This window comes from Cervus elaphus, chromosome 9 (assembly GCF_910594005.1).
Source record: "Cervus elaphus chromosome 9, mCerEla1.1, whole genome shotgun sequence".
Taxonomy (NCBI): domain Eukaryota; kingdom Metazoa; phylum Chordata; class Mammalia; order Artiodactyla; family Cervidae; genus Cervus; species Cervus elaphus.
Genome location: NC_057823.1, coordinates 63,457,139 through 63,482,214, shown reverse-complemented (window position 1 = coordinate 63,482,214; position 25,076 = coordinate 63,457,139). Strand labels below are relative to the sequence as shown.

At 51.4% G+C, this 25,076-nt stretch overlaps 1 protein-coding gene across 3 annotated transcripts in view; it reads left to right on the top strand.

Annotated features, from left to right (window-relative positions):
* Positions 1–25,076, top strand: part of ANXA6 (annexin A6) — a 47,733-nt gene that overhangs the window by 8,695 nt on the left and 13,962 nt on the right. For all 3 annotated transcript variants that reach the window (XM_043913338.1, XM_043913336.1, XM_043913337.1), the window contains exons 2-20: positions 914–957; positions 6,516–6,606; positions 7,614–7,708; positions 8,251–8,364; positions 9,320–9,410; positions 10,335–10,414; positions 11,463–11,519; positions 12,314–12,407; positions 12,831–12,926; positions 14,181–14,239; positions 15,238–15,360; positions 16,634–16,692; positions 18,022–18,100; positions 19,819–19,900; positions 21,088–21,182; positions 21,635–21,748; positions 23,201–23,291; positions 24,051–24,130; positions 24,924–24,977. In XM_043913338.1, coding sequence (XP_043769273.1) covers positions 940–957; positions 6,516–6,606; positions 7,614–7,708; positions 8,251–8,364; positions 9,320–9,410; positions 10,335–10,414; positions 11,463–11,519; positions 12,314–12,407; positions 12,831–12,926; positions 14,181–14,239; positions 15,238–15,360; positions 16,634–16,692; positions 18,022–18,100; positions 19,819–19,900; positions 21,088–21,182; positions 21,635–21,748; positions 23,201–23,291; positions 24,051–24,130; positions 24,924–24,977 — 1,572 coding nt within the window. In that variant the 5' untranslated portion in view covers positions 914–939. The remainder of the gene's footprint in view (positions 1–913; positions 958–6,515; positions 6,607–7,613; positions 7,709–8,250; positions 8,365–9,319; positions 9,411–10,334; positions 10,415–11,462; positions 11,520–12,313; positions 12,408–12,830; positions 12,927–14,180; positions 14,240–15,237; positions 15,361–16,633; positions 16,693–18,021; positions 18,101–19,818; positions 19,901–21,087; positions 21,183–21,634; positions 21,749–23,200; positions 23,292–24,050; positions 24,131–24,923; positions 24,978–25,076) is intronic.

Genomic DNA, 25,076 nt, shown 5'->3' with positions numbered 1-25,076 from the left:
TTTCTCCTTAGTTTTTATCATATGCATTTATTATTCTTCCCCATTATAGAGGGGGCTCCCGAAAAGCACGGGTTTTAGAAACTCGTTTACTGCTGTATACTCCGCGTCTACAGCAGTGTCTAATCAGAGTAGAAACTAAAGAAACCAGAGCCCCTCAGAATTCACAGCAGGTGACCCAGTGCCCCTTGAGTGTGCTCATCTGCAGCCTGTTAAGCCCTGTATTCTGGGCTATTCTTGGTGACTTGGGAGGAGAGCATGTATGGTGCAGATGGCACGGACCCTGGGATCTAACTTTGTTGGATTCAGGTTTTTTCGTTTTTTTGGAGTAGAGTTGATTTACAATGTCATGTTAGTTTCAGCTGTATAGCAAAGTGATTCCATTACATATGTATATATTCTTTTTCAAATTCTTTTCCATTATGTGTTATCACAAGATATTAACTATATAGTAGGTCCTTTTTGTTTATCTATTTTGTATGTAGTGATTCAGTTTTAACCTGTATGATCTTGGACAAATTGTTTAACATCCCCATCCTTAGTTTCCTCTATGAGAAAAGGGAATTTGGTGCCAGAAAGGATTGCTGGAAGGGTTCGGTGAGATGGCATCTGGGAAAGTGTCCAGCATGGCCTGGAGGAATTGTTCTGGTCAGTGCTCATATCCTCTTTTCCTCTTCCAAATTCTCGCAGTTCCAGGATGGACCCTGAAGAGTCCATCTATTATCCTCCCAAGAATGTGCCTGTCCCTGAGCCGCATCTTTGGGTGTGATTTAACCTGAAGGGCTGGATGCAGTTGAAAAAGAGCAGGCGGAGCACATTCTCCCTTGGGAGGAAGGAAAGGTGGGGAAATCTGGGGGAAAGAATAGAGGGAGTCAAAGTGCAGAGGCATCTCATGGCATTTCTTTTTTCTCCACAGTGTTTTCTGCTGCAGAACCTGAGACCATGGCCAAACCAGCACAGGTAAGGAGCGTCTCCCCTTTCTGTAGTACTTCCCCTGGGCCTGGGCTTTTCCTGGAGTCACTGGGCCTGCAATACAGACCCCCAGTACCATCAGTTTTAAAGGAGCTGAAGAGGGTCTCAGGCTTTGTTTGCTCCTATTACAAGTCACAGCTCATTGGATGCAAGTGACCAATGAGAACACACAACATCCTAAACACAGAGTATGTGTATCGGCTCACATGACCGAGAAGCGCGGGGCTTCAGGTCTGGCTGGATGCAGGGGCCCACCTGATATTGTCAGGATTCTGCCTCCATGAACTGGGTCTCATCTGGGTGGCTTCATTCTTGGACAGATTCTTCCTTGATTTCTCCTACTAGCTACCAGAGGTTCTAGGCTTCCCTTCTGCTTCCTGGGCAACATGCAGGAAACAACATAATTTATACCACATGATCCCAGGGGAAGTCCGGGGTGTGGTTTTCGTTGGCTGGGCCTGGGTAACTTGGATCTGGGTGCTGGAGTTGCTCCTTCCTGAACTGCATGGCCCAAGAGTGGTTCCCCCTGGCAGGGAGATGGATACTAGACGGGCAAAAACATTAGACGATGCTCTCTGCTCTGGAGGTGAAAGTGTTCCCTGTCACTGGCATTTGGGATGAAGTTTCCCTGGCTTGGGAGGCCCCAGTCTTTCATGCCATCTGAGCGCTTTGCTGGGCTGTAGAATTTGAGGTGTATCAGAGATGTTACTCCTGTGTGTAGCCAAGATTACGTTCCTGCCCTGGTCAAAGGTATTGCTCTGTGCCAGGGTTTGCCTGAAAGTGATCCTCTTGGCTGGCCTTAGAGAAAAAGACATGGTCACTGTAACGATGGGGTTGAAAAGGAAGAATAAAAAACAAAGAGACCCCTGACTTGACCCCTTTAGTCCTTCACGTTGATCATAGATTGGCCACAGACATAATACAGGAGCTGCTCAATCTTGGGTGAGTTCTTTACCTTCTTGGGGGCCCCAGTTTCCATTATGAGGTGATTGAGCTAATTGAAAGTGAAAATGAAGTCTCTCAGTTGTGTCCGACTCTCTGTGACCCATGGACTGTAGCCTACCAGGCTCCTCTGTCCATGGAATTTTCCAGGCAAGAGTACTAGAGTGGGTTGCCATTTCCTTCTCCAGGGGATCTTCCCGACCCAGGGATTGAACCCAGGTCTCCTGCATTGCAGGCAGACGCTTTACCATCTGAGCCACCAGGGAAGCCCCTAAGTGATAACTAAACATTGTCCCCATCGTCATGACTTGCCACCCAGTGCACGGATGTCTTAAGGATATCTGTTCACAATTCTTGAAGAGCACAGTGTGTTATATGATGTGAGACCAGTGCTCAAAAGAGTCTTAGCCACGGCCTCCCTGTCAGCCTGAGCAGCACACTTTGCACCAGTGGCCTCTGTGACCCGGGGAGGGTGCTGGTGGTTATAGACTACGATCCAAGGCCTAATTCTTGCTGCTCCCTGTTTCCCAAATCATCCCAGAGTTATTTCCAGAGAGATAACTTGAATTGCAGGATGCCAGATGACCCTAGTGGACAGATCGGGCCCTGGGAGCCGAGTGGCCAGGACCTAGGACACGCATTTTTGGACTCTTGGTCCAGTGCTCCAAAACCCTACTGTCTGCCTGGCTGACCTGTGCTTTGTTGTCACCGTGGACCAGCAGCCACAGACATCCTGCAAGCAAGAATTCCAGGAGGAGAGAGCTCTAGGAGTCCCTTGTCCTATGGGATGAGTTGAAGCCCCCCTGTGTTCATGCATGGTGCTGGTGCTCTGATGGTGCTCTGGGGGCATGCAGATTGAGGAACTCGGAACTGGAGAGAGCTACTTGGGAAGAGCAAGGGGGCTGAGAGTAGAGGGGATCCTGGACCAGAGGGGAGAGAATGTAGTGTGTGCAGGGCAGTAAAAGCAATTTGGATGCTTGGAGTGTGAGGGCTGGGGGAGGGAGGAGGGAGCTGAAGACAGGACAGATCCTCCTTGACTTGCAATGGGGTTACCTCCCGATAAACCCATGGTGAGTTGAAAGTGTCATAAGTTGAAAATGCATCTAACTCACCTACCCCACTGAACATCAGTGCTTAGCCTCGCCCACCTTAACTGTGCTCAGAACACTTACATAAGGCTGCTGTTGGGCTAAATCATCTAACACACAGGCTATTTCATAATCAAGTGTTGAATGTCTCATGTAACGTATTGAATACTGAAAGTGAAAAACAGAACGGTCGTGTAGGTGTAGAATGGCTGTCAGTGTGTTAGTTGTTCACCGTTGTGGTTATGAGGCTAACTGGGAGCTGCCCTGCTCAGAATCACAGGAAAGGCCCCTACCCAGGAAAAGGTCAAGATCTCTAATTAGAAATAACAGTTTCTACTGAAACACTTCTTGAAAAATCAAAGTCAAATTAGTCAGGAACTTCCTGTGCTAGTGAGAATGATCTTCCCTCCGCTGAGCTGTAGTTTGTGTCCAGTGCTCCTAACTCTTAGCACCCCAACTCTGCTCCTACCGTGCCCCTTTCCCAACACACATGCGTGCTCACACATGTGCACACACAGGCACAGAACAAGCCACTCCATCTTTTCTCTGGTTCAGGTCACTCCCAGTTACTTCTGCTGTGATCCTGGTGACATGCCCCCATCTTTCCTTCCAGAAGGGTGGACCTTGAGGCCCAAACCCATGAAGAAACAGGGTGATGTTACAGAGTCCCAGAAGCATAGTCCTGTGGCCTCTGTTTTGCAGAGGGGTTCTGGTTTGAACATAAAGGTGGCAATAAGAACAGTCTGAGGACGGGGCAAGGGGCTGGTGTCTGCAACTCCAGAGCTGAGAGGGAGGCCTGGGGCAGGCCCAGTCCAGGCGGCCCTCAGGCAGACTCCCCGCCATGCAGCCATCTCTCTGAGTCACGTCGCTTCAGCTCCCGAGAGGCCTCAGGACGCCTCCTCGAGAGCAGCCTGCGTGCAGCCCAGGGTCCCAGCTGCTCACCAGCTGGCCTCAGAGCCTGCTGAATATTTCAGGGTGGAAAGTCCTTTCTCCTCCTCTCTCCCCTCCCTTTGTGGGGTACAGGGCCAGGAAACTGTCTGCTGGGGGAGCGGCAGGCAGTCAGGGTGAGGTGAAGGAGCGGTGTTGGCCGCACAGGTGGTGCTCGGAAATGGCAGATTCACCAGGTTGGTGTGAGAATGACTGATGGTGGGAAACCTGGGCGATTTGAAGGACTGTGCCTGCATGTCTAAATGTGACCAGTGCTGGCGTCCCTGGAGTCCCCCTCTCCCAGTGGCTGTGATCCTGCTGGCAGGCTATGTATTATCATTGTGCAAAGACCCACAGAGGGAGAAAGACTGCCATGCTGCAGGCCAAGCCCGCCGCTAAGGGAGCCTTTTGATCGGGCCTTGTGTCTGCAGTTAGACTTCCTCTGCTCCATACAGCCTCGTCTTTTAGCTGCAGCCTCTGCCCCAAACACCGCCTCAACCCCACCCGGGGGTGAGGAGGGGCAGGGGCCGGAGGGAAGGTAGCAGCTTGCTGCCTGGACCTCTGCTCTTCCTCCTGTGGGCTCCGCTGCCATCTTGGCCTCTTCTCCTTCCTTCCTGGCCACTTACAATCCCACCATCTTGGCAGCTTTGGACGTCCGCATAAGCACTGAAGAATCTGGGCCCGCCTCCGTGAGTGCTCTCGCCTGCTCTTAGCTCCGGACCTCTGCCATGCTGCTTCCCTATGTGGAGCCTTTCCTTCCCTCCCCCACCCCTGGGGCCAGCTGTTGCTCATCCTTTAGCGCTCTGCTCGGCTTAGACTTCCCTTCCAGGAAGTCTTTGATCTGCTCTGGGTGTATTCACAGTCACATGTCTGCCCGCACACCTGTCTACCTAAGAAGCCAGTAGAGAGTGCCTAGTTGTGCTAAGCCCTGAGCTAGGTGCTGGGATGACATAAGTGGGCAAGACAGACTCTCTTGGAGCTTTCTAAAGCGAGTGTCTCTTTTCTGGTCCGGGTAGTTGGCCTGTGTTACTCTTTCCTTCTCTGCCCAGCAGTGCGATTAGGTTGCAGGGGATTCACGGGTGGCGGGAAGGGAGCCGTGTCCCTTTCTGTTGTCTGTCCTGCCAGAACTTTAAATAGCACTCCTGTGCCCACGCATGCATACCTCGGAGGAGCCAGCAATGGCAGACGTGAACCACAGGGCCCCTGAACGCTTGGCCAGGCCCTGCAGTGCGGGCACCGGGAGACACAGGAGATGGTCCGGAGGCTCACTGGCTCCCACGCACTTCTTGTTTTTTCAGGCAGGATTGTGTGAGCTACCCCACCCGTCCTGGTCCCCTCGTCCAGCTTGAATTGCCCTCCACTGTTTTCCTGCATTCCTTTGCCTCTGTAGTGGAGTATTTATTACTAGCTCTATGCTAATTTGTAGGCTAGTCTCTCTCCTCCGCTGGGTTGGAAGCTCATGAAAGTCAGTCTTGGGTCTTCTTTCTCCCATAATCTTCAACCCTTCATGTCGCGCCTGGCACAGGCTAAGTGCCCATCACCACGCAGTGTGGTTAGCGCCCTGGGCTCTGGCATCCTCCACTCTCTCAGCTCTTGGTTGCTATCCGGGCCCCGTGGTTCTCAGGGCTGTGTGTCTGACCCACGTCTGACTTCTCTGTGAACAGCCCTTTGTGCATTCAGGTTTAACATCTAAGATTCTCTCCCCACATTTGCCCCAACGACCCAGCCAGCTTATCCTCAGATGCCAGCTCACGGCTCAGCTTACTGGGTGCAGAGGAGCGGCACCTCGTCTGGGCAGATTCTGAGGGTAACTCTGGGCCAAGGCACCCCTCTCCCCCCAGAAGCTGGCAGCTGCAAAGTTTCTGGAGCTGGAGAACCAAATGGTCACTGGACAGAGATGTGGGTCCTGTGTGACCCCAGCAAGTGGCTTCCCTTTGTGGGGCTCGGTTTCTTTGTTTCTGTGACAGATCATCTTAAGTGCTTCTACAAAATGCTCTAATGGTCACATTTATAAAGGTGAAAGGGCTTTGTACACCGCAGAGAGACATAAACACATGAGGGGCTCTTGTTTGTTTTGCAGAAACCACTCCCACCCCCCTACTTCAGTCTGGTTCTTATCTCTCCCAGATTCTGGGAAAGGGGTGCAGAACTGGGGGCTTGGCTGAGCCTTCCTGCCAAGGGGAAGAGGCACCGTCCTTGGGACAGGTGGTGGCAGGAGGTATGGGGAGAGTCCTCCCTACTCTTGCTGCAGCTTTCTGTAGCTGGTGCTCCACTTTAGGAGTAGGGAGCTCAGCCACTGTCCAGGTGAGCGGTTGCGGTCTGGGGTGAAGCAGTGCAGGTGAAGATGGAGACACATGGCAGATTCTGTCTCATCGTCTTTGTTTAGTCTAAAGACTGTGAAAATACACCCCGGCTCTTGCCATGGCTATTATGGAGACTGAGTTTGGGGATTTGTAACAAATATCTGAGCATTTTAGGAGCAGCAGGGACTTTTATCCCATGGCCAGGGTTGGGAGGTAAGCTGGGGTTGGAGCTGGGAGCCTCGTTCAGGCCAGGTCAGCAGCTCACTCTCTGCTCTTGTTTCCACAGGGTGCCAAGTACCGGGGCTCCATTCGTGACTTCCCCAACTTCGACCCCAGCCAGGATGCCGAGACTCTGTACAATGCCATGAAGGGCTTTGGTGGGTGCTCAGCCACTGCGAAAGGGACCCGCAGGAAAGGAAGCAGGGTTCACCTAGGCTTGAGGGTGTCCCCCTCTTTTGGTTATTCAGTCATTTTTTTGTCTCTCTTTTTTTTGGCCACGATACATGGCATGCGGGATCTAAGTTCCCCAACCAGTGATTGAATCTGGGCCCCTGCAGTGGAAGTGCAGAATCCTAACCACTGGACTTCCAGGGCATTCCTTGTCTCTTCTTTTTATTATTTTTTATTATAATGGACTCTTCCCATGGTGCTAGTGGTAAAGAACCCGCCTGCCAATGCAGGAGACATAAGAGATGCAGGTTCAATCCCTGGCCCAGGAAGATCCCCTAGAGAAGGACATGGCAACCCACTCCAGTATTCTTGCCTGGAGAATCCCATGGACAGAGGAGCCTGGCAGGCCACAGTCCACAGGGTCGCAAAGAGTCGGATATGACTTAAGCGACTTAGCACACATACATTCCAGGCCAATAAAACGGTCTAATGATTAGAAGAAGCTTTACCAGTAGACCTGCCACCCAGTTTGAGAACTGGCACTTGCTTGCTTATGTAGCTGAAACATCATGGTAGGTCTGCCTCCTGATAGCATCACTTTGCCTTTCGTCTTGGGAGTAAGCACTCCCCTCAATTTGCACCTTATTATTTTCCTTTACTTTTCCTGTCATTGAAAGAACCTATCCTGGACATTAAGACACCTGGGTTTTTCTAAGCCAAGCTCATTGGGAGACCATGGGGGGACTCCATGCTCCTCTCTGGGCCCCAGTTTCCTTGTGTGTGTGATGAGGTACTAGATCATGGGCTGTCTGAACTCAGATACTTCATGTGCTAGCATCTCTCTCAGGGGGGCTCATCAGGTCCCCACAGAGCCCCCCTCTGATGCCACTGCCTCTTGTGAGCAGAAGGCTGATACCGAGGACTGCAGGGAGCACCTCTGTTGGGCTTCCTGGAGGCAGGTTGGGCAAGGTGACTGCTGCCTTCCCTCTTCTAGGCAGTGACAAGGAGGCCATCCTGGAGTTGATTACTTCCCGGAGCAACAGGCAGAGGCAGGAGATCTGCCAGAACTACAAGTCCCTCTATGGCAAGGTAACCATGACAACCAGAGGGCTGGGGCGGAGGAGGCATGCTCTGATTCATCCAAAGGCCCAGGGCCTTTCCTGAGTATTTTACTCCAGCTCAGCTTCTATGCTGGCACTTCTGCCCTCGTTTTTTCTTCTCTCAGTTAGGCAGGGATCATTCAACCATAATTGCATCTAGAGCACCTGCTGGGCACTGTGCTAGGGGTTAGGGCTACCCAGATAAATAAGACCCTAGGGTGTCAACCTGTGGATTCACAGTGGGAGAGACACAGTGAACAAGTTAACACATGGTTCACTGCAGGGAGGAGGCACGTGCTGCGGACTGCAATCCTGCCGTCTGCTAGCTGCGTGCCTCTGGGCAGGTTACCTGATGTCTCTAAGCCCGTTTCTGAAGGCCGATGATAGTATGTACCCCTAGAGTGACGATTAAGTTGGATTACTTCGCCCAGTGCCTGTACAGAGTAACTCTCATTCAGTGTAATTCTTATCATTATAACTGCTCTTCCCCGTCTTCTTCCATCTCCTCCTCCCTCCATACCTCCCAACCAGGACCTCATTGCAGACTTGAAGTATGAGTTGACGGGGAAGTTTGAACGACTGATTGTGGGTCTTATGAGGCCACCTGCCTATGGTGATGCCAAAGAAATTAAAGATGCCATCTCGGTAAGAAGCAGGGTCTGTGTGTGTATGAGGGTTGGGGGTGTGGTTCATGGGAGATTGCAATTCTACAGCAGAAATTCAGTGAGCCCTACACCCACCCCACACATATACCCTGCTTTGAGGCAGCAGCCCAAGTCCTGCTCCAGAGGGCGCCACGGTCCCTCCAGATGGATGGAGGTGGCATAGATGTTGGTGTGAGGCCCACCCTGTGAAAGGGGACCCTGGGCCCACACCCCACCCCAGTCGCTTACCTGAGGAAGCAGGACATGGGGATGTGGAAACAGATTGTGTCCAACACCCAAAGGCCAAGGGCATCGTAAAGGAGATCAGGAGGACAGGCCCTGGGCTTGGGGTGGCTGAGAGGGCATCACAAAAGATGAGGGGATCAAGTTGGGCATGAAGTCTGGAGAGGGTTTGGTTGACCAGAATGGGCAGATTATTCCAGGCTGGAGAGGAAGTAGTTGTGGAAGTGTGTTCAGGATATGAGGGGCAGGCCAGTCTAGTGGAGGTGGAGGGTTTCTCCCTACAAAGCAGGAAGAGCTTAAAGGCCCTTGAGTGTACTCGGTACTTTACATTTATAAAGTGCTGTGATCTTTGCCTCAGATGAGCTATATGAACTTGTTTTCATAAGCTAATAAACTTAGCAGTGTTAGAGATTATCACCTTCTCATACTTTCTGTGAGTTCAGCAGAGCAACTAGTATCATTTCCATTTTAAAGATGAGAAAAGTAAGGCCCAGGAAGATGAAGTTTTTTTAATGAGCCATCACGAAGCAAGCTGCCTGCAGAGGCGGCACTAGAACCCCCATCTTTAGATTCTCAGGGCCACAGCTCAGGATCAGTGCCTAAGATCCTGAGTGCTGGGGGGTTTCCCAGCTCTGATCACCCCAGGTTCCCAACTCAGGGCTGATGGCCTCCCATCTCAGCCCTTGACTCACATGCCCCTTCTCTTCTCCCAGGGCATTGGGACCGATGAGAAGTGCCTCATTGAGATCTTGGCCTCTCGGACAAACGAGCAGATCCACCAGCTGGTGGCAGCATATAAAGATGGTGAGATGGGCAAGAGGGGCCATTCAAGGTTTTTCAGATGTGTAATGAAGGTGCCCATGAGAGTAGGGACCCTAAGACTCTACCCATCCACCTTTTTTCCTCCTTCCCTCTGATCTGTCTGTCCATCCATCTATCCATTTAGTGAGTACCCACTTTCTGCTGGGTTCTCAGCATATGGTGGTGGGCATCCATACCATCCTGCCTGAGAGCTAATGTATTAATGACATAATGAGGGATATAGATAATAAACAGGTAAACAAATGGGATGATGACATGTGGTAAAGAGTTATGAAGGACACAAACAGAAAACAAGCATCCAACTTTAACTGGAGAGGACATGCTTCAGATAGGTGGTTGGGGAAGCCTGTCTTGGGAGGAGACGAGCAGGAGCCAGTTATGCACAGAGTGGGGAGAAGACCCTGGCGGGAGAGGGAATGACAAGTCCGAAGGCCCCGAAGCAGAATAAGCCTGGTGTCCAGTGTCAGGCTGGAACAGCAGAGAGCGGGACAGGCTCACACAGGGCCATGTAGGCCAAGGGAAAGAGACGATGTTTATTCCAAACCTAGTGGGAAGCAGAGGAGCCCGTGATGAGTGTGGGTCTTAAGATAGTCACCCATGTTGCCATGGATCAGAGAAGCAGAAAGAGCAGTTAGAAGGCTGCAGCCGCTGTCCAGGGGACAGCGCTGTCTGGAGTAGGACACCACAGGTGAGGATAGAGAGATGTGTGCAGATTCCATCTCACCGTGTCATGAGTCAGTACAAAGAATTGTGAAAATATAGCCTGGGTCTTGCGCGACCAGCGTGGAGACTGGATTTGGGGGTTTGTAACAAATATCTGAGTATTTTAGGGGCAGCGGGGACCTCTATCCTGGTTCCCTGGGATGTCCTGGGGATGGGACTAGAGCTTGTGTTCCTTCCTGGCAGCCTATGAGCGAGACCTGGAGGCTGACATCACTGGGGACACCTCTGGCCACTTCCGGAAGATGCTTGTGGTCCTGCTGCAGGTTGGTCTAGCTTGGGGCCCTCTGAGCTCTCCCCCAGGGTGCAGAGGGCTCGGAGCACCTTGTCCCTGTTCCCCTAGACATGGTGGTTCAAGAGCGGCTCCTTGGTGGTTCCTCAGGTGTAAAGTCCTCCTCATGTTTCCTGGCCACCTCTCCCCTCTCCCCATCTTATCCTCAAACTTGAGATGGTCTCTTGGGCTTGCCTGAGTTCAGTATAGAAGCTGAACGTCCAGGGTCTGCACAGGCAGGTGACCTGCATCTCTTTTCACACACCCTGTCTCTCTTGCGCTTCTCTGTCCTTTTCTCTCCACAAGTACCCCCTCCTCTATGCGCCAGCCTCTCTCTTGCCATGGCTTCCCCAGCAGGGGCGCCAGCAGGGCCTCTCTGGGGCTGCCTGAGTGGCATCCTCCACAGACCAGCCCTGCTGCTCCCTCCCAAGCAAGGTTGACATAAAAACATAAAAAAGAGCATAAAGAGGCTGCACGGTGGTGTCCACAGCTGAATTCTACCTGTTCAAACTGTGTTTTTTCCTTTGTTCATTTTCCTTCACGTGTTTTTTTTTACACTTTGAGTTAGTTGCTAACATTTAAAACTAGGGAAATTTTGCTCTGAAATCAGATCTCTGGATTCTTTTGAATAATCGAAAAGTTTTGGGAACAGCAGGCCTGCTTATTCTCAGGACTGTCCTGTTTGGTCCACACTCCAAGGATAAAGGAAGAATCCAATGGCTAGGGACCCTGTGATTCCCTGCGAAATAGATGCTGTGGTCCTCTATGTGTGTGTGTGGCCGCACCCTGCAGCTTGTGGGATTTTTGTCCCCTGACCAAGGATTGAACCCGGGCCTGAGGCAGTGAGAGTGCAGAGTCCTAACCCCTGAACCACCAGGGAATTCCCAGGTGCTGCGGTCTTGTTCCAGTGGCAGCTGTCAGTCTCTTCTCCTGGACACCCTGGGCCACCACGGTTTTCCTAGTCCTCCCTGTCTCCACCACTGGCATCTAGGCTTTCTCCCAGCTCTGGTATTTGAACCAGTGTCCCTTGTCTTTCTTCCCAGGGTACCAGGGAGGAGGATGACGTAGTGAGCGAGGACTTGGTGCAGCAGGACGTTCAGGTAAATAAGCACCAGTGGAGATTGCTGGGCACAGCCGGGCAGCCCGAGAAGGGGGAGGGACGGAGGCAAAGTAATTTGCATCAGATACCAGAAATAACTGACTCACAGCCATCATTATATAGCGCTTTGCTGAAGGGAGGGTTGAAGTTGGCTTTCAAAGCTACATAGAATATGTAAAGCTGGTGAGATGTATTTTGGAGCTTTTATTATTTGTTCATTTTTTCATTCAGTTAACTAATATTTTTTGAACACTTGCTATATGCCAATCATTCTGAATGCCAAGCATTGGGGAATCACAAATGAGCAAAGTCAAACAGTACTGGGGAGTCAGACATATGTTAATCACACAATCACATTCTCTTTGGATATACCATATATTCCAGGTGTTTTGAATTCCCACTATATGCCAGTAATACTGTAGGTAGATACAGAGAATGTAGGACATAATTCCTATTCTTCAGGAGTCGATGCTGTAGTGGGAAGCCAGGCATATAAATATTATATATTATAATATACAGTGAATCAAAGCTATAAAGACACAAAAGTCTAGAAAAGGGAGTGAGGGAAAGAGAACTCTGCCTGGGACATAGGAAGTGCTTTGAAAACAAATGAGATGTTTAATCTGGGCCCTGAAAGTTGAATAGGAGTTTCCCCAGAAAGAAAGGAAGGAAGCTAAGAGGTGTATGCAATTACTAGCATGTTCAAGGATCTGGCAGTGGTTCTGAGTGGCTTGGCTGGTAAGTTCTGTTTCCTGGGGTCTCTTCTGTTAGTTAAGTCCCACTTCTCCCCTCCAGGACCTGTATGAGGCAGGGGAACTGAAATGGGGAACAGATGAAGCCCAGTTCATTTACATTTTGGGAAATCGCAGCAAGCAGCATCTTCGGTTGGGTGAGCTCCAGAGAAGACCTACGGCTGTCCCCTGGGGGTTGTACCAAGATTTCCTTTCTCATTTCCTTTTCTGCTAAGGAGCATGATAGTGCTTCACCCACAACCCAAACACTAGTCCTGATTTTAAGACCGTGGCTTCTATGGTCCCTCATGAGAGGTCTTAACAGGGTGTTCAGCCCCTCCGTCTCAGTACAGTCCCTGTCTTCATGTTGGAACAGGAGGTGTACACAGTCCCTCACAGCGACACGGTGAGGCTGCATGGTGGCCGGTGACATTCACGACCTTCCCGCCACCTCCCTAAGTGCCAGCCCTGCCTTCACAGCAGCGCTGTGGTCCTGACCACTACGTCTCCCCTCCTGAAGTCCCTGTCGCTTCCAGTGTTATGAGGGTGCCTTTGACACCCTGTCTCTCTGTCTGACTCAGTGTTTGATGAGTATCTGAAGACCACAGGGAAGCCGATTGAAGCCAGCATCCGAGGGGAGCTGTCCGGGGACTTTGAGAAGCTGATGCTGGCTGTCGGTATGTCCAAGGTTACATTCCCAGGGCCTTTGAGAGATTCAGGGACTCTGGCCCAGGGACATAGGGATTGTATGGTATGGAGATGGGAAGGAGAAAACCAGACAGGTGGTGAATTCTGAAGGTTTAGCTAGGGCTGTGTGGCCGAGGCCTGGGGTCTGGGAGACTGCTTGGACACTGCTGCCCCCGACTCCCTGCTCCCATGTTTGTGATGGGGCCGAAAAGCACATGGGGTCAGGGGTCAGGAAGTCATGACCAGGAGAGCGGGTTTTGTGGAGCATCTGCTGTGTGCCTGGTGCTCCGCTGAGTGTTTACTCTTTACAAATGACCCAGGAGTGGACACTGTCATCATCTCCATTTCACGGATGAGAAAACCGCAGCTCACAGAGGCTGTGTCTCTTGCCAAGGGGTAGTTTTGTAATGAATCGGGGTACTCTTGGCATGCGGGAAGCTAGGAGCTGACCAGTCAGTGGTGGAGTCAAGATTCAAAACTCAGCCTTCTTCTCAGTCTGCTGTTGACTTGGAGAAAGTCACTTATGCTAAGTGGGCCTCAGTTTCCTCATCTGGTAAATGGGGATGGGGAGTGAGCCTCCTGACCCAGAGGCTGTGGGCACGTCCTGACATCGCATTCCCAGGGCATTCTGGGATTCTGGCCCAGGAACACGGGGCTGAGAATGGAAAGGAGAACTGTGTGGTATGGAGGTGGGAAGGAGAAAACCAGAATGTCAGTTTGCCAGCCAGACGTTCCAAAAGTCACTGTGTCTGAGCCTGGGATAGGTTGCATGAGTGTGTTTCTTGGGAATGAGCTAAGGCCCAGCACTCATCCTCTTGCCCAGAGCTGTCCCCCACCAACCCTATCTCAGATAGTCGGGTTGTGGCCCGCTCTGCCAGCAAGATCCAGAGGCTGGGCCAGTAATGTTCTATCATAGCAGACTCTAAAGAACCACCTTGTCTAGCCCCACCTCAGGTCCTTCCCACCCGACCCAGTTCCTTGAAACACCAAAGGACCAGAAAGATGAAGGGGGTCTTTGCACTTCCGACATTACAACAGGCCCATGTTCTGATTTCTCTATCCCCTGGGTTTGTGATAAAAGTGGTGGGTTTGGGGTCCTCAGGGATTTCAGATTATCAGGAATCAGGATTCTTCTCAGGTTTGAACTTGGTGGCTCCCAAGGAATGGAAATAAAGAAGGGCTCAGGCCACCCCATTGCCCTTCCAAGGCAGCCAGAATAACTACCTCTTCCTTCCTCTTCTCAGTGAAGTGTATCCGGAGCACCGCAGAGTATTTTGCTGAGAGGCTATTCAAGGCCATGAAGGTGCGTGGTGGGGTTGATGTGCCCGAGGTTGGGGAGAGGGGCTCTGTGTACCCCCACAAGATTGTCGGGACTCTGGCAAATGCTTGGGAGTCCACTGGCCAAAGAGAGCATTCAAGGCTTTGGCCATAAAACCGAGTGATGGCACTTTGTCCCAGGTGAGCTCCAGAGCCCGGGGTGCTGCCTATCATACACCTTCCCACCCAGATACCTACCCTGTTCTCATGATTGTTTAGGGGGTGCAGTGACATCGTGCCCCCAGTCCAGCCAGCCAGCTGGGTTGGAAGCCCATGCTTTATTTCTAAATGCTAATTAACTAGAATGTTTATATATAATATACATAGGAAGTGAAAGACATTTTGGCATTGCCTGCCAAGACTTGTGATGTTCATCCTAGGGACTCAGGGATTCTGTTCCTGGCGAGTACTGAGAACAGATTTTCCTAGGACTTTATACACACAACACAGAAGGTGGTGATATCTTCATAGTGCACCAGGGTGAATGAACACAGTCATTTGTTGTCAGAGGCCACAGGCCCAAAGTCCCTGCAAGTGGCCCATTCTCTGTCTTCCAGCGCCAGACTGGACCCAGCTGGGTCCAGCTATCCAGAGACGTTCGCCTGTATGATGTGTTCATAAAATCATTCATAGCAGTATGGTCCATGTCATGAAAAAACTAGAAACAACCCAGTGCCTATCAGGAGTAGATGGACAAATAAATGCATAGTGGTGTATTTACAGAGCTCCAAAATGTGCAAATTTAAACCATACCTTGCTTAGAGTTACGAGGAAATCAAAGACGGGAATGACACGAAGTGGGGGAAGAAGACGATAAAAGCAGGAGGGACATCAGAGAGCTTCAGAGGGAATGGCAACATTCGGCTTCTTTCCTTCTTAATTTTAAGGTTTTATTACAAACATTGTATTTTCAGTTGAGCAGGGGACTCTTAGCAGGCTAGCCTCTTCTCAGTTCCCCATCCCCCAAACCCACTCGTCTTGCAGGGCCTGGGGACTCGGGACAACACCCTGATCCGCATCATGGTCTCCCGCAGCGAGCTGGACATGCTCGACATCCGGGAGATATTCCGGACCAAGTACGAGAAGTCTCTGTACAGCATGATCAAGGTGAGGTGCTCACGGGGCTCCAGAGGGGGCTGGGGTGCTCTCCCAGGAGCAAAGGTGTCGTCCTAGAGAGGTGGAGTCTTGTGGGAATTGCAGGGGCCCTGCCTGTGCCACCTTCAGGGAGCTGAAGGCAACTGCAGAGAAGCAAGTGTCAGCTTAGAAGCAAGGTGCTCGTAAGACGTGAGGCGCCTCTTTAGAGGAAGGCAGGACCAGGTCATGATGGGGGCAAAGCTGAATCTGGGATGAAGGCTCCATCACTAGGGTGCGCCTACCTCCTAGAGGCAGCGCAAGGCGGGAGGACAGAGGCAGGTGTCCCAGGTGAACACAGCGGGGTTCATTTGGGACTCGCAGCCCCTGGGCCAGGTGGTGACTCTGGGCTGTCCAGCCCATGTGACTTGTTCAAGAGACAGATGTAAAGCTGGATGGTTTCTGCTTGTTTTGGGTGAGTGGGATAAAGCTTTCTGAGTTCAAGCTGTGCTCCCTAACTAAAGAATTACATAGGCATTATGTGCAAAAATAGCTCATGGGAAATGTCTGAGAAAAACTAGAATAAGCAAAATAAGTCTGCTTCTTTACCAAAGAACTTCTCACAGCCTTCATTATAGTTTGTTCACTATGAGGTAGCATATGCCGTGTCTATCAAATGTACATTTGTTTGGTTTTGGCATTTCCCAGTGTTTTTGCTCAGTCCATTTTATGGACTATTTTACATAGGAGGGCTGGGCTAGGGTTATCTGGTGGCAGGGGTGTGTTGGGGCCGGCTCACATTGGCTTGGGAAGCATCTCTTCTTCTTTTTCTAATTTTTAAAAATATTTACTTATTTGGCTGCACCAGGTCTTAGCTGCAGCACTCCAGGTCCTTGTTGTGGTATGTGGGATCTTTAGTTGAGGCATGTAGGATCAAGTTCCCTGACCAGGGATAGAACCCAAGCCCCCTGCATTGGAAGTGCAGAGTCTGAGCCACTGGACTGTCAATGAAGTCCCCAAAGCATCTATTCTTAATTCCATGTGCAGTGAAGTCATACTGGTAGCTTGGAATTGTCCATTAGAGGAGATAAGCAATCGCTACAAACCAGGTCTTTTTCTCTGTTTCCCAAAGAGCCAGTTGGTAAGTGCTTACCATCACACCACTATTTGGTGGTGACCGAGAGTGACGGCTCCTGTAAATCCATGGTCAGCCTGCCCCTGTTTGGGGCTATGCAGGACCTCCCCTTCTTGTCTGAGAGAATCCCAGGGCTGGGTGAGAGGTGACCTTTCTCTCTGTCTTTCTCCCCAGAATGACACCTCTGGCGAATACAAGAAGGCTCTGCTGAAGCTGTGTGGGGGAGATGATGAGTAAGTGGCCTCCTGGCCCCAGGCTGGAGGGCGTGGCCTCAGGTGTGGCCGGTCAGGATTCTCCTGGCCTCATCCTGATAGATGGATGGATGGATAGATGGATGGATGGATAGATTAGATAGACTTGGGAATTCCCTGAAGGTCAGAACACTGCACAGGTGAAAAGACTTCTGAGTGTCCATGTACGCGCACATGAGTGTGGTCTCTCTTACATGGAGACGTCTGCTCGTGTGAACTTGGAAAGCAGTCTAGGGATGTGGATCAACAATCATAATATGAGGGTCTAGGCCCTGCTACTAACTTCTCAGCTGCTTCTCTGGTTCATCATCTGTTAAATGGAAAAAGTACAGATGCCTGCCCTGGCTACTCATTTATTCAGCATCTATGCATTAAGCACTCTCCACCTGCAGGCTTTGAGGGGAAGCATTGATGAAGCCTCCAGCCTAGAAAGGCACACAGACCTGGGCATGTGTACATGGTGGGGAAGTGTACGTGTCTATGTGCACTCTCTAGGTGGGAGTGGGGAGGTTCCTGAGATAATGAGGCTGAGATCCAAGGAGAAAGGTGATGAGTTGAAGACAGGGCCTGGAGGGAGAGTGTTTGGGGTGGAGAGAGAGCCTGGAGATAAGAAGGTGCTGCCTGGCTCATTTATGTAGCTGAGGTCACACTTTTGTGTTGCGCTGGGGAGATATGAGACTGAGAGGGGGGCAGGGCCTGGGACTTCTTCCTGGCACATGAATCTCCCCTAAGGAGAGCAGAGAACCAGCCACTGGAGGAGGATTAAACTGGGGCATGACTTGACCAGATTTGGGTTGCTGGGAAGGGAACTACAGGTACTCTGATTTCCCTTCTCCGGGACTTCTAAGGATCCAGTTAAACAGGGAATACAAGAGCCTCCTGTTTACCTTTGGTAGGTGCCTTGGGAGCTGGTTCAGTTCAGCAGGTATTTACCTGGCAGCTGATAAACCAAGGCGCTTGGCAGAAGGAGAGGTAGAGATGACATGGCTCGAAGCTGGTCGTGGACATGTTTGTGAGGGGAGACTTAGATAGGAAAGGGGAGGATGAGGGATTCGAGAAATCTCCTGCCTGGGGCTGGGGGCCAGGAAGGCTGCTGGTCAGAGCTAGCATTGTCGGGAGTCGAAACAGGGTAGAAGGTTCTCAGAAGTGGAGGGAGGGCTCTGGTGAGTGGGTGAGGCCCAGGCTGGAGAGAGGGTAAAGCCAGATGGGTTTACCTGAAGCGTGTGTGTGCGTGTGTATGTGTGTTGTATGTGTGAAGTGTGCCCACGATGACCTTCCCTCCTGTCCTCTCCCTAACACCCTCCATTCCAGTGCTGCTGGCCAGTTCTTCCCGGAGGCAGCGCAGGTGGCCTATCAGATGTGGGAGCTTAGTGCAGTGGCCCGAGTAGAGGTCAGACCCTCCCCACCTCCTGCTTGACCTCTTGACCACTGCTCTGCGCGCACCTTCCTGCTGCTCTGGTTGGCACCCAGCTGCCCCCTGGTGGCCAACCAGAGACACTGAGTCTCGCGTCTTGAAGCTTCCTGTTTTCTGCAGAGTGATGGATTGGTGGGCGGGCACTCTGGTGTTGGCATCTGATTCCTGCATTCACCTCTAACATGCTGGGGAGCCTTCTGGCCCACTAACTACGTACAGATCTTGCTGAATGGAGATTTGGTTGGTTCTTTGGAGGGGCCTATCCCATCCTGGGTCCAATAGTTGGGTTTTGGAGGCGTGGAAGCTGAGAACAGATGGGCATCCCTGGTGGTACTAGAGGATTCTTGGTTGTCCTGAGCATCCTCAGACCCAGGGTCTACACAGGGCAAAAATAAAAAGTTTCACAGAAGTCCTCAGGGCAAACCAGCCCCAAGGTAGCACTTGGCCCCTACAAAAATATTTGGAACCTTGGACTCTATTGCTCACTTGCTAGCTGCCTTTGGCAGGCCCCCACCTCCCTCTGTCTCCATCTCCAAAGAGGCTGCTGGACATGGCGGTCCGGGTGCCCTCCAAGGGCTGATGCTCTGATGCTCTGATGAAACACTAATGCTCTAGGACAGTGTTTCCCAAATTGTAAGACAAGAGCCGTCATTGAAGATGATCTTAAGTCATATGAGAAATGAGTTTTTTTGTGTGTGGAGGAGAGACCTGCATGGCATTAAATAACACTGACCCAAAAAAAAACCAAACAAAAAAAACACTGACCCTCATGCAGTGTGAAAGCTATTCCACTTTAGTTTAATCAATATTTAAATCAGTAATCAATTATTGTTAATGCCAAGGAGGAAGTCTCAGTTTGGTGCCACATCCTTGCCACAGTCGCTGATGTTCCTTTTTCATGAAGAGCTGAGAGAGCTAGCTTCAGGTTCAGAGCTCTTGGCGAGCCATGGTATCTTGTTAAATTTGGTGATATTTGAAAGCATATATTTTTGTTTTTATGGCATTTATTTTTGCGGGTTATCTGATTATGACACATGACACCAATTTTCTATTCATATAAAATTGTTTTCATTCATTAACTCATTGAGCAGATATTTTTTGAGTGCTTACCCTTGTGTCAGGTACTTGCGTTATATCAAAGAACGAAATGGACCAAAACCCTTGCCCTTTAGGAGTATTCAGTACACTTCAAAGTGAATGTATTTAAGTAAAACAGAACAGTAGCTGAATTAAGTTAAAGTGTTAAGAAATAGCATAGGGCGTGGGCAGATACAGAAAACATTGTGAAGGTCATTCGGGGGAAATGAAATCTGGGCAGCTCTGTTCCAGTATTTCAGAACATTTCAGTTACCTTTTCAGGGAGAGCATTGCCCTGTGAAACGAGAAGACCCTGGGAGCAGGGCTTTGTTGTGAGAGCCTGGTGGGGCCAGAGCTGGCTCCTGGGGCAGGAGCCCGGCCCCTCTGCCCTTGACAGCATTTGCCCTGCTCCCAAGCCTGGGTCTGTCTCTCTCCTCTTCCCTCTCTCAGCTCTAGGACAGGGGTCTGTCTGCTGTGCCTTCACCCCCGCCTTTTTCCCCCAAGCTGCTTGGTTTGGGGCTCTTGGGGAAAGCCTCCCCTCCTTCGCATGCTCCTCTCCTGGCCTGGCCCCTGGGGGGCCTCCAGACACCTGCTGACTCACTTTCTGCCTCTTGTAGCTGAAAGGAACCGTGCACCCAGCTGGTGACTTCAACCCTGATGCAGATGCCAAAGCCTTGCGGAAAGCCATGAAGGGGCTTGGTAAGGGGCACCTGGAAGGGGTCGGGTTAGACCCTGGGGCAGAGGAGGATGGCAGGTCTGCAATGGGACCGGCAGGGGCAAAAGCTGAGGCTTCAGACTGGAGTCTGCAGGATAATAAGGACTTTATTTGCCTTGAGTCTCCACCCCCCTGGAGCCTCCTCCAGCTCCCTTAAGTATAGAGAAAAGGGTAGTGAGGGGGTTTGTCAGGAACCATCCCAGAGACCAAGGTGCTCTCAGGTCCTAGTATAGAAGTGCTAGGTGATGAGGTGGGTTTTTGCTCTGGCTTTTTTGCTAACTCACCATGTGACTTTGAGCAAGTCCCATAACCCACCTAGGGGTGTCAGGATCCCATGCATAAAATAAGCAATGTGGACCCTGCAACCTGAGGCCAGTTCTGGGGTAGGGACGCCCCCTGCTGGTCACCCATGTGCAGGCCTCCGTTTGGTCCCAATGGGAGGAAGCACCTGTGGGTGGATGGTGGGTCCTCAGGAAGGCCAGCAGGGGCAGAGCATCAGGGTTTGTCTTCCATTGCCCTCTCTCCCCCATCTGTCTAACAGAACCTTCCAGGGGGCCTTGGGCTAAGCCTTTTAACTTCTGGGCCCCATTTTCATTTGTCTCATGAGAATAATACCTAGGAAGATGACAGGGCTAAAAATGCTCTTGAAAGACAGAGTCCTGTGCAGGGTCTGAGGTTGATGGAATTGGTCTGAGAGGCAGGAAGCGGTACCCTGATGCCTTCCTGAGTCAGCTTGCTACAGTTGGAGGGACTTGGGGTCCAGCTTTCAGGGATCACAGGGAAAGGACATAGGGTCCCCAGCAGGACTCCGGTTGTCAGTTGGAAGGATCCGTTAGTAATCTCTCTAGCTCTTCATGATGCAGGTGTGGAAGTCAGGTCCAGAAGGGGAGGGGACCTGCCCAAGGGGTCAACCATGGCCAGACAAGGAATAGAACTCAGAAGTTCTGACTCTCAACCCAGGGCCCTCTTTTTTCTTAACTTGTGATCCAGCAGAAAAGTGCAGAAGGAATCCAGGGGAAGTTAGTGACTAGGCCAGAAGCAAGGCTCCTGCAGGGGCATAAAGCTGGCTGGCCTGGCCTCTCCCCCGGCAAAGACAGATGGGGCCCATCGCTGGGGGAGGTGGGGGAGCTGGGCCAAGGTCTTCCTCTGATCTGTCGCTTTGGGGTCTCAGGAACTGACGAGGACACCATCATCGACATCATCGCCCACCGCAGCAATGCCCAGCGGCAGCAGATCCGGCAGACCTTTAAGTCTCACTTTGGCCGGGTAAGGGCCTCAGCCTGGACACCAGGCCCTGCATCTATGCTTCTCCTCTGATGGAGCTCGGCGTGCACACATGCCTCTCCTCGCTGCACCCCGTGTTCCCTGTGATCAGCGGTATGTGTGTGACTGGCTCCCCTAGGGCTGCGATCAGGGATATAGCTGCATTAGCAGCATCTAGCTTTAACTGGTTTCTCCCAGGATGGAAATGGTACCGCCCCCTTTCCTTTCCTGTCTCCTGCCTCCAAGGAGAGTGGGCAGGTCCCCCTCCTGCATGGTGTTTTCTCCATCCGCTTTGTGGTGCTGGTGGCGGTGGTTTTGAACCCAACATCAGCCAAGGCAGACACAGATGCCCACGATTCCTACATCCCGTGGAGCCCTGCCTCCTCCTTCCATGTCTCCTACCTGTCCCGAGTCACGTGCTGATGTTGACGTGACCTTGGCTCTGCCCTCTGCAGGACTTGATGGCTGACCTGAAGTCTGAGCTCTCTGGAGACCTGGCAAGGCTCATTCTGGGGCTCATGATGCCACCAGCCCATTATGATGCCAAGCAGTTGAAGAAAGCCATGGAGGTAAAGTGTGGGCACCAAAGGGATGGGGTCCAGTCTGTGTGGGTGCTGGGGGACACAGGCGCTCCTCCTGAGCCCAGGTGGGTTGGGTGTGAGCCCCTCCCACACCTGTCCTGGGCTCAGTGTCTTAGCTGGTAGTTCCTTGTCTTGTCAACCCACAAGGCGAGGCTTTGCTTTTGTCCCCATTTTATAGATGAGGACGCTAAGGCTCAGAGCTTAAGTTCCTTGGTCAGAGTCAAAGCACTAGAAAGTAGCAGAGCTGGAATTCAGATCACGTCTGTCTGTCTCAGGAGCCTGATTTGACAACTGCGTGAATCAATCCACTAGAGTTTTAGTCTCCTTAAAGATTAAGAGAAGAACAAACTTTCCCTGGGCAAAGCCAATTAAGATTATTGTCTTGAAAATTCCTGGATAGAAAAGTGAATGACTTACAAACACAAAATGAGGAGAAGGATAGGGCTAGACCATGGATCTTAGGACACTCTGAGGATCAGGCTGTCCTCACCACACATCAGTTTTTATTTTCATTATTTCTTAACTTTTTGGCCACACCATAAGAGCGTGTAGGATCTTAGTTTCCCAACCAGGGATCGAACCCATGTCCTTTGTCTTGGAAGTGTGGAGTCTTAACAGCCAGGGGAGTCCCCACACCAATTTTTAATAGACTGATGAAGATACCCTTCAGGTCAGAGGACTCAGGGACCGGTTAACCCCTGGGCAGTAACCTCCCAAGACAGAGACTTGTCTTACCTTTTTTATAGTCATTGCCCCAGCAGCTTACACAGTGACTGGCACATAATGGGTGTTTAACAGATATTTGAACTCATCAGTCAGTCAGTCTGTCTTGCCTGCTTCCTCCTCTCCCCCAAAGTGAGGACCTTAGCATAGTGGGCTCCCCAGCTGCCTCAGTCCATGTATCACCCATCCAATCCAGATGTAAACAAATATAGCTTGTTTTCCTTAAAGCACAGAACATCTTTTTTTTTTTCTGACAAATATGTGTTTACCATGAAAACTTGAGAAAACATAGCAGAACAAAAAAGAATATTGAAATCACCTGTGATTCCCTTGCCCACCCAGAGACCACGGTCACTGTTACACTGTGGTGCATGTCCTCTGTCCTTTTTATGTATTTATATATAAATATTTATATTGAGATATGTGCGTATAAGCATTATTATACACACACACCTGTATATGCTATATTCTTTGCTTTTTAAAATTTTTGGTCCAAAGCAATTCTCATGGGAGGTTCTGGAAATCTTTACAAGCTGGTGTAGCCCTTTGATTGTGCCAAGGTCTGGGCAAGGGGTAAAGAGAAAATGAGGGAGGCTTGATCTGAGTGTTGACCTCCTGCGCAGTGTCCTGGAACAGGAGTCTCCTTGACCTGGGCCCCTTGGGCCTCTGCATAGGGGTCAGGGCTGTGCTTCAGATCCTCTTTGCCTTGCCTTCTAGGGAGCCGGCACAGATGAAAAGGCTCTCATCGAGATCCTGGCCACTCGGACCAATGCTGAAATCCAGGCCATCAATGAGGCCTACAAGGAGGGTGAGTGCGGGAGACCTGTGGCCCAGTGCTGCGGGGAGGCCCCGGGGAAGAGCCAGGCCCCCCATCTCCCCAGCTCAGGCCACAAGGCTGTGATGAGCCCCTTGGGTGCGCCCAGCCCTGTGTCTGGGGGAAGGTGCCCCCGAGAGAGTCCCAGCAGGACAAAGGCCTGGAGGTAGAGGAGGGTTTTGACTGGGAGTGGGAGAGAGAGCACGCAGGCCCCCGGAGAGGGGAGGGCGGCTTCACGGGTATGTGGCCTGTGCCCTCACACATACCCCGTGTTCAGAAGGCCCTGTGTCTGCATGCTTTACTATCACCATCTTGCAATTCTTCATAACTTTTTAATAAGTGATTCCATATTATTCTGAAGAACCTTGAGTATCAGTCAGAAATGTTTAAGGCTTTTGTCTTCTAAGCAGCTTTAAAATGGTAGAATCTTTGAGCAGGGCAGTGACGTGATCAGAGCTGTGCCTTTGGGTTCAGCCACTGCCATGGAGGGGGGAAGGTAGGAGAGAATGAAGACAGGGAGGCTGTTGTCCAGGGGAGGGGAGATGCGCTGAGCACTCAGCAGGGACAGGGACAGAGTGAGGTGATGGACCCGCGGCAGATCAGTAGCAGGGTGGCTGGTGGCCCCCAGGAGCTAAGGACACACTCCTTCATCCCCACCACCCCGCCAGCACTGCTCTGGCTTAAATCGGTGCTTCTTGGACCCCTCCCCCACTCTCGGCCAGCAGCCGCTCACACCTCCTTTTCCTGCCTCAGACTATCACAAGTCCCTGGAGGATGCTCTGAGCTCAGACACGTCCGGTCACTTCAAGAGGATCCTCATCTCTCTGGCCACGGTGGGTGAATTCACAGCTCCAGACCCGCTTGGCCCTCTGGGGCCCTCAGTGGGGGAAGGGTCCCCTGCCTGCTACGAGAGGCAGGGGGTTCACTCCTGATGAAAAGAGGATGTCTTCCCCTGCTGCCTCCTAAGATTCTTACCACCGAGGCGGTTGCTACTTGTGCAATGCCTTCTCCATTGTTCACTTTTCAAAGCTGACTTAGTGCCCCCTTCTCCAGGCAGCCCTCCCTGATTGCTCTCAGCCTGGCTTGTTGGGCCCCCAGCTGACAGGACAGAGCCATTGTGGGTGACCTTTCCCTGTGTCATCATCCACGAGCTTCTGTTACCGAGGACCTACTGTTTAGCTCAGGGAACTCTACTTGGTGCTCTGTGGTGACCTAAATGGGAAGGAAATCCAAAAAAGAAGGGATACATGCATACGTGGAGCTGATTCACTTTGCTGTACAGTAGAGACTAAGCAACCATACTCCAATAAAAATTAAATAAACACAGGGGGGAAAAATAACAGCTGTTACCAGCTCTTGAATTCTCGCAACCCGGGTACTACACCCTGAGGCACAGTTATAGCAAGCTCACTGTGCGACTCTGGCCTTGGGCCAAGTGCCTTCCGAGTGTTCATGTTCATGTTCATGCTCAAGACCACCACCCTGGGAAGACAGGATCCCTGTCCCCATGTTACAGATGCGGGAGAGCGTTCAGAGAGGTGAGTGGCTGAGTACTGCCCTCTGGCTGCTGAGGGATGGAGAGGGTGGATGTTTGGAGGCTGACCTTTCCTTCTGGTCTTGCTGCAGGGGAACCGTGAGGAGGGAGGAGAAGATCGGGAACGGGCCCGGGAAGATGCCCAGGTGAGACACCCCATCCCACCACCCCCTTCCCCCTGCCCAGTGACTCCAGCTGACTTCTGTCCATGCCAGCCCTGGCCGTCTGGGAGTGAGGAAGGTGCC